At 46.1% G+C, this 13,210-nt stretch overlaps 1 protein-coding gene across 2 annotated transcripts in view; it reads left to right on the top strand.

Moving 5' to 3' along the window:
* magi3a (membrane associated guanylate kinase, WW and PDZ domain containing 3a) overlaps window positions 1–13,210 on the top strand; it is a 148,410-nt gene that overhangs the window by 108,972 nt on the left and 26,228 nt on the right. For both annotated transcript variants that reach the window (XM_069659689.1, XM_069659688.1), the window contains exons 4-8: window positions 2,127–2,333; window positions 5,506–5,668; window positions 6,458–6,537; window positions 7,973–8,030; window positions 10,894–11,000. In XM_069659689.1, coding sequence (XP_069515790.1) covers window positions 2,127–2,333; window positions 5,506–5,668; window positions 6,458–6,537; window positions 7,973–8,030; window positions 10,894–11,000 — 615 coding nt within the window. The remainder of the gene's footprint in view (window positions 1–2,126; window positions 2,334–5,505; window positions 5,669–6,457; window positions 6,538–7,972; window positions 8,031–10,893; window positions 11,001–13,210) is intronic.

Genomic DNA, 13,210 nt, shown 5'->3' with positions numbered 1-13,210 from the left:
CCCGTCCATTAATGGGATTGGCTCCTTAGGTTTGTGACGTCATAAACCTGCCAATCTGAAAACGTGTTGTTCAGCCTGTCCTTGGTACACTGCAGTTTAAAAGCAGACAGGCCCAGCCATGGAGATGACTGCTGATGTTGTCCCTGATATGTCTTGTAGCACATGAAGTTGTTTACAAGGTTAAACATGGCTGTTTCGTCGATGGGAAGCCAGCTCGGGATCACATCTCTGTTTCTGGGTGGGTTTACCTAATCAGCAGCAGGGTAGGTCAGGGGAGACCCTCACCCTCTGTGTGTTGGATGAGGCAGATGGTATTAAGGGTGAAACCTTCCCCTGGCTTACGTGTGGGCCACTGCTGACAGTGGAACATGAAAGGGAAAAAGCAGGGACTAGTTTTTGTCAAAAGATTTACAAGGAATTAAAAACGCATTTAGAAAAGAATACTTCCTTAAGGGGCTTTTAAATGCATCTATAAGTGCTAAAACAAAAGTGGAGGACAGCAATAACAAAGAAAGAGAATGACGCGGAGTTTGGCTCCTGGCGTGTCTCGGGCAAGTTCATTCTCTAACACAAAGTGCATGTAGAAGATAATAGGCTGGCTGGCAGTGGGTGGTGAGGGGATTAGCTCCAGTCAGCAACTGTGGCTAGCTCAAACCGAGAGCTCCCCACGAGCGGCCAGCACAGGAGGCGTCAGTAGACGTTTCTTCAGGTTCTGTGTTGGTGGTTGGTCCAATCAACTTAACAAGCTGGAGATAGAAGGCTTCTAGTCCTTGTCGAAATGAAGGCTCAAAAACAAAAAGGTGCTCTGGTGTCGGGTCTCAATCCTCCTCGTGGTTCAGCGCCAAGATACTCACTGGACGCTGTTACCGAGCAAACTTAAGACACCTGCGGAGCCGGATTAATTGATAAGCCCCGCCCACTACCAGCCAGCCAAAAGAAAGAGGGAACTAATAATGTGTCTACTCAACCTAACACAAAAAAAAGGCTCAAGTCAGTTACCCTACAAGAAGACTTGTATTAAATAATGTATGAAGTCTTTACAGTGTGAAGGATCACCTTCTCCATGAGGCTTCAGAAAACGTTCTTTAATATGACGAGTAAAACAAAAGGGCTGCAGCGGGGTGCAGCTCTTAGCGCTGGTGCCTCGTAGACGGTTCCTGTTTTGAATTCCGGTTCAAACGTTTCTGTGTGGAACTAGCATGTTCTCTGTTAGCATGCTCATCAGGTTGACTGGAGACTCTCTGTGTGAGCCCTGTGATTGACTGGCCATCAGTCCAAGGTGTCCATCGCCTCTCGCCCAGTGACAGTTGTGATACTCCCCCGCGGTGACCATGAACAGGATAAGTGGTGGAGATTATGAATGAGTGAAATAGGGATACACGCTGAACAAAAATAGAAACAGCACATCCGAGGTAAAAGCAGCCACAGCCGCAATTAAACTAAATTCAAAGCATTTTCTCTTTAATGGATTAAAAAAGAGTCTCAGATCTTATCGATCACACTTCCTCTGTCTTCATTGTATCATCTCAGTTTCTCCTGATCCAATTTGTTTGCCGTTTCTTTTCTTATATAAAATGGAAAAACGTCTCATTTTGTACTTTAATTTTATATAAAGGTCTACTGTTAAAGCTGAAAACACAGACTACTTCCTAAAGCTAATGATGACTGTGATTACTGCTGTTACTATGGGATTACAAATAGGAAAACTGGGGGGAAAAAAACACAAGCTTCGTCCAGGAAACTGTTCCAAACACACGAGTAACGACAGCAAAGCCTTGACCTTGTTTTATTCCAGTCAGACCGCCGCTGACAAAAATGATTTGAAGCTAACAATCAGATTCTGCGGTGTTTTAACAACTGCTCTGGTTGAGGTTTGATCGTCTCTTCTTGATCCGTATAATCACAGAAGTTTCGCTGCTGCACTGGTGCTTTGTTGTCTCTGTTCTGTGGCGTTCTGCAGAAGCCGAGAAGAGGCCCGCAAGTCTTTCCTACTGTCTTTCATTACTGTGTCTGCGTGTGTGTGCATTCTTAGCTAGGATTATGCAACGCACACAGTCAGAGACGTCTTCTTTATGGCGAGCTCAACATATTCAAGGGTATATTTTGTCTCCCTCTCTTCATTCAAGGCAACTACTACGGGACCCCAAAGCCCCCCGCGGAGCCGAGCCCCGTGCAGCCGGACCTGGTGGACCAGGTTCTGTTTGATGAAGAGTTTGACACGGAGGTGCAGCGAAAACGCACGACCTCCGTCAGTAAGATGGACAGAAAGGACAGCGCCGCACCAGAGGAGGAGGAGGAGGAAGAGAGGCCTCCTATGGTCAACGGGCTGGCTGGTGAGCGACTTCAATGCTTGTTGACATGCAGCTTTTCTCTAAATGTGAACCTCAGCGGGTTTTTTGTTTATTTTCTTTTAGCCAAAGTTGATCGTATTATTCTCCGAATGCAAAACAGACGAGAGCTTTTATTTATTTCCTCCTTATCGTTCTTTTCTCCAAACAAACATTCCCAGGATTAGCTGTTCTGCATGCAAGGTCAGCGCTAAATCACATCCTGCACCGGCAAGACGTAACCAAAGTGTGTCTGGGATCAATAGAGGCAGCGTCTGGGGGGAGAGACTTTGTCCTTGTTTGATTCCTCCGCGCGTATGTCCTCACATTGCACGTCTCAGATAATAAGGAGCGGTCCTCATTGTGGAAGGAGTTAGAAACCTCTGACTTTGCATAATGCTCTGTGAAAAGTGGTAATAGGAGAAGAAAATGTTACATAATAGCCGTCCATATGAAAATGTTTGCACTCATTAAACATTCATCCGCCCTGAAGAAGCCAGCTAAACAAAGTATCCGCATCCATCCCTCTGCTGGAGCGGGCTCCCCCAGCTGTCCTCGGCTCTGTTGTGGCTTCAGTGTCTGGCTGTGTGACCATCCCCAAACACACCCTGGCCCGGTGTCATACGGCTCCGCCACTGCAGAGCGATTGCCAAATGAGCCATTAAAGGGCCAGCGCAGCAAAACCAGCTATTAGCCTTTTCTGGTTTATTAGTTTTTTAATTTTCAGAGTTAGTAGCAAAATATCCGTTCACACTATTAGCACGGCAATTACCATAGTTTAAAACTAGCAATTTATTTTGGAAGCATTTTTCATTATCCCTCCATCCATTGCAGCAGGCTAAGCAAGGTGACCCAGGCTTCCTCTTTTCGGTTGTTGGAATTCGTTGTAAGTCCTGACTGCAATCAGCAAATAAAATGCTCAGACAGAGAAGGAAAAGAATTCCCTATCTGTGACTCCCGCAGGTAGGGCTGCACGGCAGTGGTTAGCGCTGTCGCCTCACAGCTAGAAAGTTCCTGGTTCGAATCCTGGTTCCGAAGTAGGGTGCCTTTCTGTTTGGATGTTCTGCCCATGCACGGGCGTGGGGTACTCCAGCTTCCTCCCGCAGCCCAAAGACATGCTCGTAGGTTCATTGGTGACTTTAAACTTGCCTGTGTGAGTGTGAAAGGTTGTCTGTCTCCTGTGTGTCATCCCTGTGATTAACTTGCGACCTGGGAACGGCTCCGGGGTTAGCCATATAGATAATAACTCTTAAATTGCATTCATGCATCCCTCACTTGCGTCTCCGTCCTTCCCACTCGAGATGCATGGAGAGACGCGAGGAAGCCAGGCCATGAGAGACGAAACGAGGAAATGTTTCAGTCAGTAAAAACAGTCAATAACACCATTTCTAGATTAGATGTTCACATACCTGTCATATATTCAACTCTAAATTGCCCGTAGGTGTAAATGTGAGCATGAAAGGTTGTCTCTGTGTGTCAGCCCTGTGATTGACCGGCGATCAGTCCAGGGTGTACCCTGCCTCTCACCCAATGACAGCTGGGATAGGCTCCAGCCCCCCTGCGACCCTGAAAAGGAAAGTGGTACAGATAATGGATGGACGGACTCTTACAGGTTTTTAATTCTGCAACAAGTAAATATAAAGCTAGCACGCAAGAAAGGTAGCTTCTCTCCAAAGCTCTCTCACGGTTTTGCTCTGCATCATAGGAGAGGCGGTGCACGTGTAAGTCTTTAGTGGGAGTGGCTTTGACATTTTTCCAGTTGGAAGCTTTCACAGGCCGACTATTCTTTGCTAATAATCCACATTCACAGTAAAATTCAAGTCAACGTCTTAACTGACCCGAGCGATAAACAGGTCGCAGAGCAGAGCTTGTTTTAAATTAGATGATTTTTTTCTCTGTTTTCAGCTGTGAGGAGTTAATGTGTGGAAAAAGCCACGACCCTGGTGTTGCTATCACTACAGGAAACACCAAGTTCAGGTGTATTCGAAAGGATATGATGGTAAAATCTGTCTGAATCATGAGGGCTAATTAGAATCATAAAAACGAGCGACATCATCACTGTGGGACCTGGTTACATGTGAAGGGACGGAGGAGACGAAATTATTTTAAGAAAAAAATCAGTGAGCGTGTAGCTGCTCGTCTCACATCCAAGAGCCGAGAAACATTGTGAGAGACACATCATCTCTGTGGCCTTGGGCGGTCATGATGGCTGCGTGGAGCTCAGCCAAGACAAACCACTCATCGTCGAAGGATGTCACTCCTAATTCTGCACTCCATGAGTTGTCTAAGCTCCAATGCAGTTTATTATACCTTAAGTGGGAAGGATGTTCAACAAAGGGACCAACATACATCCGTGCCGCGTAGGTAGTTTAATCATAGTCGTGCATTAAATCGAAGCAGCCATTTTTCCTGAGTGTCCCTTTAGTGTCAGTGTATGTAGCCTACATCTGCAGCAGCCCCGTGCATATTTCTCTGCAAGGTCTCAGAGCTGCTGTAGCCCGGAGCAAGTGTCTGCATGTATTCTGACTTCATAAGTGCAGAAACCCCTCCATGATGAAAAACGAGGCCCCAATTTTCAGCACGGAAAAAGCTTTTGGCTTCTCCGAGTCAACAGCTGTCACTTTCCATCCCTGCCATTCAATTAACCCAGCCACACAGAGTGAGCATTCAATGGCAGGATGAAGCTAGGTCATGCACAGCCAGATGAAAACCTGCAGATAAGAACACACACACACACACACACATGCATGCACCCTGTGTGATACTAATAGAGTTGTGATGCGGCGCTCGCGGCTGGGGCTGAAGCATTGGTCAGCTCTGCCCTTGCCTGGGAGGCAGTTCCCAGTACATCGCAGCTGACATGCAAATCCTATGGCAATTGCTGCGCTTCCGTCCTCTCTCTGTGTGTACTCCCTCTCCCTCTCTCTCTGTCTTCCCCTTCCTCTCTTGTGGATGTAACCGTCCAGCCAGCGTACAGAGGAAGATCAGCTCGAGCGACAGCAGCAGCAGCAGCAGCAGCAGCAGCAGGGAGAGATGCAAGGAGCCCAAAGGAGCTCCAATGGCGCCACATTCTCACCTCCTGTCTCTTTCTCCTTCTACCACCTCCCGTACCCCTACACCCACCCCATCCCTCTCTCCGTCTCCATGCCCGTGTCCCTTTCCCCATGCCGGGCCACAGAGCACAAGGAGAAGGCGGAGTGGAGGAAGACGGTGCCCAGCTACACCCAGTCGGCGGCAGCCATGGACATGCGGCCGTGGAACCCACAGGATGAAAGTCAGGAGCCGTTGCCTAAAAGCTGGGAGATGGCCTACACAGAGACCGGCATGGTGTATTTCATAGAGTAAGTAGCCTCTTTACTGCTAGTTGGTTGCATTGTTTTGGTCCTAGCATGAGCTTATCCCGCTCCCAGTCCTCTCCAAATTCATTTAAATTACCGCCAAATGTGCTGAAAGATCTGGCAGTGAATCCTCTCTGCTCCCCGTCCAGCGCATTCCTCTGTGCTCTATCAAACCAGGTGTTGGGACGCGGAGGCCGGATCAGTAGGCTCACCCACGCCACCTGTGTTCTTCTCAATTAAGTTTTTCTTTAATTTCCCCCGCGTTTTGAAGTCACGTGTTGTTGGCGGGTGCTAAAAGCAGCAGGCCTGCCTTGTTTACCTGGCCTGGTAACGGTGGCAGGCAGGCAACAGTGAGGCGCTGACAGAGCCAGGTGCTGCAGCTCGCCGCTCAATCAATAGCTCGCTCTGCCAGAGAGAGAGAGAGAGAAACAACAGGCTAAGTGAAGCTTGCCACCCCTGACCTGCTCCCTCAGTTCTGCTCTTTATGATCCCTGCAGCTGCTCACTCTTTTCTCTCTCACAGGTCCCTCGATTCATCTTTTCCTCTCCTCTTTTAAACCCTCTGAGATTTGCTTAACTAATATTTTAAACACTTCTTTAATAAGGCATTCGATCCCGTAGGATTACAAATTAGTCACAGTTTCTGTTTGTTTGTTCGAGCTGCTGGAATAGCTCCTAGGTAAAGCGGCTCCTGAGACTTTCCAGTGCTAATTGCCGAACTGTCAGAGTATCTGAAATGTTTTTTTTATGAATTAAACTTGGCCTAAAGCCCCGTCTCCTCTTTGTCCTGCAGTCACAACAGCAAGACCACCACCTGGCTGGACCCCCGCCTCGCCAGGAAGGCCAAACCTCCTGAGAAGTGCGAGGAAGGAGGTGAGAAAATACCTGAATGTAGTCGTATTTGCCCGACTCGTATCCTTTCATCCCAAACACACGTTTATTTTTTCAACATTTGCATACATGCTGCTTAAAGGAGCAGTCCGCCCCTGGAAAAAGCTGCTGTCAGTCAAAGCTGGTGTTCTCTGTAATCGATAGAAGCAATAATATTTGAAATTGGCGCCATAGCTGTGGAGAAAGTTGTACAAACAGCTCAGGGTTTCACCCACTCTACATTCCTACAACACCCAGCATGCATTGCGCCCCTCCCTCTGAAAGGAACGGCCCAGCGAGAGATGCTGGAGTGAAATACTACCGTTTCTCTGCAGGCAATGGCTCAGAGTGGGACAGAATCCGAAATACGACGAGAATATACGGTCTAAAAATCGTCTAAAGAATCTTCAGGTCTGCAGTCTACATTTCAAACCTGACGATTTTGAACGAGACATGACATCGGAGGCGGGCGTCCTAGATTGAGGAGGTGTAGTTTAGCGAGCTCCCTGGCCTCCGCCAGATGACACGTTTTACGGAGTCTGGCAGAGGTTTTCCAGGGAACATTGGAGCCGATAGCGTCCTCCAAAGGCACAGAGCGAAATTTCCAACCATCATGGCATTAGCTCCCCATTATAGCATGATAGGGCTGAGGTTGAAAATCTGGGAACTGGCCCTTTAAGTGCTTCTAGACTTGCAGAAAGTTTAGAGTCAAACTTTTTGATAAGGAAAAAAAAACAACAGCAGAAATTGTAGGAGAAAAATGGTGGGGGGTCAAACAGACTGGATGCTGTATTCAAGTTTGAGCATTAAATACATTCATATATACTGTAGGTAACCCAATATGTATATACAAACCCATACATGTACTCATTTACATACACATCCGCGAGCTGCCATCCTGCGTCTCTGGAGGGAGAACCAGGCTAACAGACGGCGATTGAACAGCCGAGCGGGCCTGGTCACGGTCACGCCGTTGACACAGCACAAACCTCCGCTCTCCATCCGGCCCCTCTCCTCTCCTAATGACATCTGGGACACATGCAGAGGGCTCATCAGTGCAGCATCTCTCAAAAGGCAATTTCCCATAGCCCCTCTTGCGTAAAGATCCCCTCTGAGCCGCATGTGTTTGTCACACAGCAGCACAAACTCAAGATGTTGCGCACATACACACCGCTGGAGAGAAAAGCTATTACTTTCCAGGGAGGCTGTATAATAACTCAGCATTTCCTCCTTCTCTGCCCGCCTCCTCTGCAGTGTGTATTAAACCCTAAACACATAGTGACAAATAAAAAGCCAGGCCTCCTGTTCTCTGTGTGTTGGTTAGCATGCTGTGAGGCTGCCAGTCAAAGCACCATGCCTCATTGCGTGTGTCCAATTGTCCATGTAGTGCCTCAGCAGTATCTGAAGTGATTTGCGTCTGCCTGTTTTTCCCCCCCAGAGCTGCCCTACGGCTGGGAGAAGATTGAGGACCCCCAGTACGGCACCTACTACGTCGAGTGAGTAAACTTCTGCCTGCGCCTGAAGCGACCTGGAGGGCTACAGCTGTGAATTGTGCTTGATGTGGAGGAAACAGCTAGCTGCATGCTCAAGTTCAGGCTATGTGTGTCTGCTGGAGCGAAACCATTCAACCCAGGGCTTCGATATGTACCTGTGAACGTGTGTGTGAGGTCTGCAGAGGTGGGGAGTAACAAAGGAGGAAATTACGTACTTACTTTCTGCATTTTAGGGGAATAGTCAACAATTTTTATATCATGCGCTGCCTTTTCATCATCGAGACCGCTTCAACCTCGAAGAGATAACACAGTGGTGATTGAGCCTATGGCCCACTGATGAAAGCCTTTACATTTGCAGTATTACAGACTCGGTGTCTGTGGCGACTTTCTCAGAAATAATCACAAGTGACGCCCAGTTAGTGACGCGTTTTCCATCAGCCAGCAGTGGTTGGTCTGCCAGAGAGGGTAGGCGGAGCTAAGCAGCTGCGACGCGTAAACAGTAATCTACTATGGCTGAACAAACAAAGAAAAGATGGATGACTACAGATACAACTAAAAAAATACGTGAAAATCCAAAGAAAAAGAAACAAACTCGACGCTCAGATGAAGCAAACAGTCTGAAAAGGAAAGCGACCGTCAGCGAGGAAAATCAAGAGTTACAACCGGAGCCAACCGTGGACGTCACACATGCAGCACTGTCTTTATATCTGGGAAGTGTGCTCCTGCAGTTACTGTTTATCGCCACAGGTGGCGCCAAAGAGAACGAAACTGAGATTTTAGAGATCACAACTTTAAGCTTTAATGCATTTCAAGGGTCCCATAAATCAAGATCGCTTTCAACCTAAATTGAAGGGACAATAACGCAGCGAAAAGACGATTCTTTTGCATATCTATCTGTGTATATCACGCAGGACAGACAAAAACGACATAATAGATAAAGACGAAACAATATCACATAAAGACCAGACAAGAGAGGGAAACTCAGCAGTGGAGAAGAGGTCTCTACTGATGGTGGCCGACAATGTCTGAGGAGTAAGACGTTCCCCATGCAACTGATTTGGACAAATTTGCAAAGCTAATGTTCATATTTTCTGAATGTTTTGAATTAATTTTATTTAATTCTTTGGAATACGATGTGAGATTCAATTGGCTTCACACAGAAACAGCTGAGAGAAACCTCCTTCAGAGGGCTTCTTGTTGCTTGTTTTCACTTTTACTTCAGCGAGCTGAATCAGAACTTTTACAGAGGTGTCTGTACTTCTACTTCTTCCATAGAGTGCGTGTACTTTTATGTAATATATTCACTTCTCCTGCAGCTTAAAGCCGTATCATTGAATCCCAGACATATAGAAGTATTAAACGTGGCGTTGTCGAGTCTTGGGGGAGCTGTGGAGTACGGTATGCGATGCTGGAATATGCTATTGTCCACAGAGTTTCCCACAGTCCTGCAGAATGCAATTATGTCAGAGAAGATAACACAGTTTGTGTGTGTGTGGAAGAGAAAAGACGGCGACCACAACAGATAATAAAGGTTCGGGGTCCCTGCGAGGGAAACAAGGGCGAGATTCCATTCTGATCAAGAGTATAAACAAGAGCACAATGTTTCATTTTAGTCCCATTACTGTGGACAAAGAGGCAGAGACCTGCAAGCAGGGAGGGGCGGGGGTTATGCAAGAGGGTCACCGAGGGGCTGCCTCTCCTCAGTCCCTGTCTCTTTGTCTGCTAAATGTGTGTTGTGAATGAACGGCCGAACGCGACAACGTGACTCAAAGTCTCATTATTTCCTCAAACTGCCAAACAAAACATGAGGTGTGGCAATCAAGGAGAGAAAGTGAGACGGGGAGCCGCAGAGGAAATGAAAGCGTGGAAATGAAAGGGAGGGGGAATGTTTATCTCTGCAGACTTAATGGGGAGGGTATCTCTGTGCCTGAGTCATACACAGCGAGAGCGCGGAGCACTTTCTGTTGCACACACACACACGCATATAGCATCAGTGTCCCAGCATGTGGCTGATTCATTGTGCAGCATCAATGCATTTTGTCTTCCCGAGGTGCTGTCATGAGCTGGATTTACAGCAGTTAAAGCTCATTACGCAGATGAGCAACATTTCTCTGTTACCATCTAGGGACGCTTCTCTGGGGTAGCAGGAGACGTTTCAGCACACAGGTGTGACCCGCGAGTCATTACCTATTTTTAAATTAAGCGTCGTGCAAATTCCCCCGATTCAGAGCTGCTGATCCGGGATTAGCAGGGCTGTTTATTGTCGGAAGCATTAAAAAAGAGAGCTATCCTCGGGCATGTAATATGAAAAAGAGGCACATTGTAATCTACGTCTATCTAGAGTTTATTGAATCTTTTGATCCTGGGATTAAAATGAATTGAGCAGATGATCCCATCAAGGCAACGTGGGCTATCAGAGCAAAGATTGCTACTGATCCTCTCTATCCTATTCTCTTTGAACTCACTGGGCATTCATGTTTTTTTATCTCTGAGGTTTAGATGTGCTCTCAGTTCGTCCGTACCGGCATTGACAGGTTCAGGTTTGTGGTTTAGATACTGCAGTTTAGCAGCCTGTACGCTGTGTGAGATGCCGTCCACCCCGCAGATGTTACGTGACACCACGCCCTCGTAGTCAAATCAGTGGTTTGCATGACAGACAAAGAGCCGTATCAGCAGCGTGGACGAGTTGTGTCCTGTGAGGCCGCAGATGAAAACAAAAGCAGAAGCACGAGCCGCACTCAGACTGCGTGTAGGTGACTGAATGTTTAAAAATAGGACGTGTTAAACTGATAAAAAAAAAAACAATGTAAACATGTTTTCTAACAGCTTCTTCTTGTTTATCTGACGGTGTGATCTCCCTGTGCAGCCACATCAACCAGAAGACCCAGTTTGAGAATCCAGTGCAGGAAGCGAAGAGAAAGATGAGCGTCGACCTGCCGACTGCAGCAGCGCCACCTGTAGCAACACCCTCAGGTAACTGCGCCCTGATTCAGCTGCTCTGAAGCAGAAAGCGCACAGTCTTATTTACTGTAAGTGGAAACTGATCGGAGTGATATCGTTCTGCGTGCGGCTGATTTCCTTTTTATCTTATTCTATGCAAAGAAGCAGAGATGTGGACTCGAGTCACTGTTTTCATGACTTGCGACTTGACTTGAGGCACGATGACTCAGATGACTTGCGTGTGTTCATAAGTTTGAATGTTAGCTGTTCAATATAAAATGACGGCCGCTGCTTTAGCTCAGTTGGTACGGAGGCTATCGTCCCCCACTCTCTCCTCCCAACATTTCCCGTCTATCTTCAGCTGTCCGCTCAAATAAAGGCAAAAAAGATCATCTTTAAATATAAAAGGATATAATTCAATGTTGCCAAGTTTCTCTCTAACTATCAAGTATGTATTTGTATGTTTGACGTTGTCGTCTAGCCGTCAGTATTTTGCTGCTTAAAAGCGATGGGGATGGAATATTAAATAAATAAACTTTTTCTTTTTGCTTTGATTACATTTATTTCACTGAATCTAAATAATTATAATACAGATACAATTAAGTGTCATACTTTTTGAACAGGTTATATAAATTGGCCAATTATATCATTATTAGTGGAGCTCCTAATACCTTGTCCTTTCTCTTTTTAAAGACCAGATACTACAGGTGAGAGTGCTGGATGTTGGGTGGAAAAAAAGTGACTTGATTTGCCTTAACTAAGGACTCGACATGACTTGACTTGACATAACCTGTGACCTAACTTGACTTGACTTGACTTGAGCAAACGTGACTTGGTCACAACACTGCAAAAAGTGACAGAGGGGGGGAAATGTCAGGTCAGGAAGTTGATTTATTTTGAAAACGTTCCCAAAAATCAGCTAACTTTTACACCATTTTTTGATCAACTTTGTTGACCCTGGTACTGTAGTTTTACACTGCTCTTAAATCAGTCCTGCATGTTTAAGTTAAATGTCATGGTTTATTGAGATCCAGGAAGCGGGTCATCAGGGAAATGGACAGGAAGTCATTTGTCCTAAATTAAACCCTGCAGTTTAAAAGAGAGAGAAGACGGCAGTGTTGTGCCCAAGTCATCTTTGCTCAAGTCCCAAGTAAGTCTCAAGTCATTTTTTCTTGGGCAGGTCAAGTCAAGTCAAGTCGAGTCTTTAGTTAAGGCAAGTCAAGTCCACCCAAGATCCAGCACTCTTACCTGTAGTATCCGGCCTTTATAAAGAGAAAGGACAAGGTGTTAGCAGCCCGTCTAATAATGATATTATTGGCCAATTTATATAACCTGTTCAAAAAGTATGACAATGAATTGTATCTGTGTTATCTTGGCACAGACGCAGCCATGATGATGGTCTGCTCTGAGACCGTACTGAGTAGTAACGAGTACGACTGATGAGGCTTCTCTTTGGGGGCTTTGATGTTGCGTGTTGCCATAGCGAGGAGTTTGACTGACAACCAGTCGTCCAATCATGACAATCACATACCTGGGAGCTTTTTGAGTTGTCCAATCATGATTCCCAGTTTGTGCTGCGAACATACTGGATAGTTAGACAGAAATTTTGAATTATATAATTTTATATTTATCAGCTAACATTCAAACTTATGAACACACGCAAGTCATGTACGTAGTATGTAGTATATAGCACGGTATTTCGAACACAGCCAATGTGTTAGCATGATGACCTTAGCATTTAGCTCACCGTGCTGCTGCGCATAGGTTAACCTGAGAGGGTCTCTTGCAGTGCTGTAAACTCTTTGCTCTTTGCTGATGTTACGCAGCTCAAACTGCTTCAGTAGTGACAAGAGAGGATGTGTTTGTATACTTGTATGCTTCACTCTATCAAGGACAGAGCTCAGCCGTAACTGAACAACATGTATCACACATAACCCTTTTCAGAGATATAAACTGTAGTGGCCGTCAGCGTGTTTTTATCTTGTTAGAAGGCGACACTTTTCACCCGGTTTGTGCTTTTTTCTGTGGGTTGGAAACGTTTATATTTGTGTGTGATTTTCCTCCCATAAAAAGCAGCACAAGTTCTCAGTTCTCAAAACATTGACTGTTGCTTTATAGCTCCATCTTTTAGTTCAGTGAGGGAAAAGTCCCTTATAACAAGGTACTCGAAGTGTTATCCAAATACTGGAGCACTTCATGCTGTGATGTCTGTCTTGAAGACGTTCCAACAGTCGACAGGCGGC

The sequence above is a fragment of the Semicossyphus pulcher genome, unplaced genomic scaffold (genome assembly GCF_022749685.1).
Source record: "Semicossyphus pulcher isolate SPU_LCO1_2020_fin unplaced genomic scaffold, fSemPul1.0.p SCAF_13, whole genome shotgun sequence".
Taxonomy (NCBI): domain Eukaryota; kingdom Metazoa; phylum Chordata; class Actinopteri; order Labriformes; family Labridae; genus Semicossyphus; species Semicossyphus pulcher.
The sequence above is the reverse complement of the archived record's forward strand: the minus strand, read 5'-3'. Positions and strand labels throughout refer to the sequence as shown.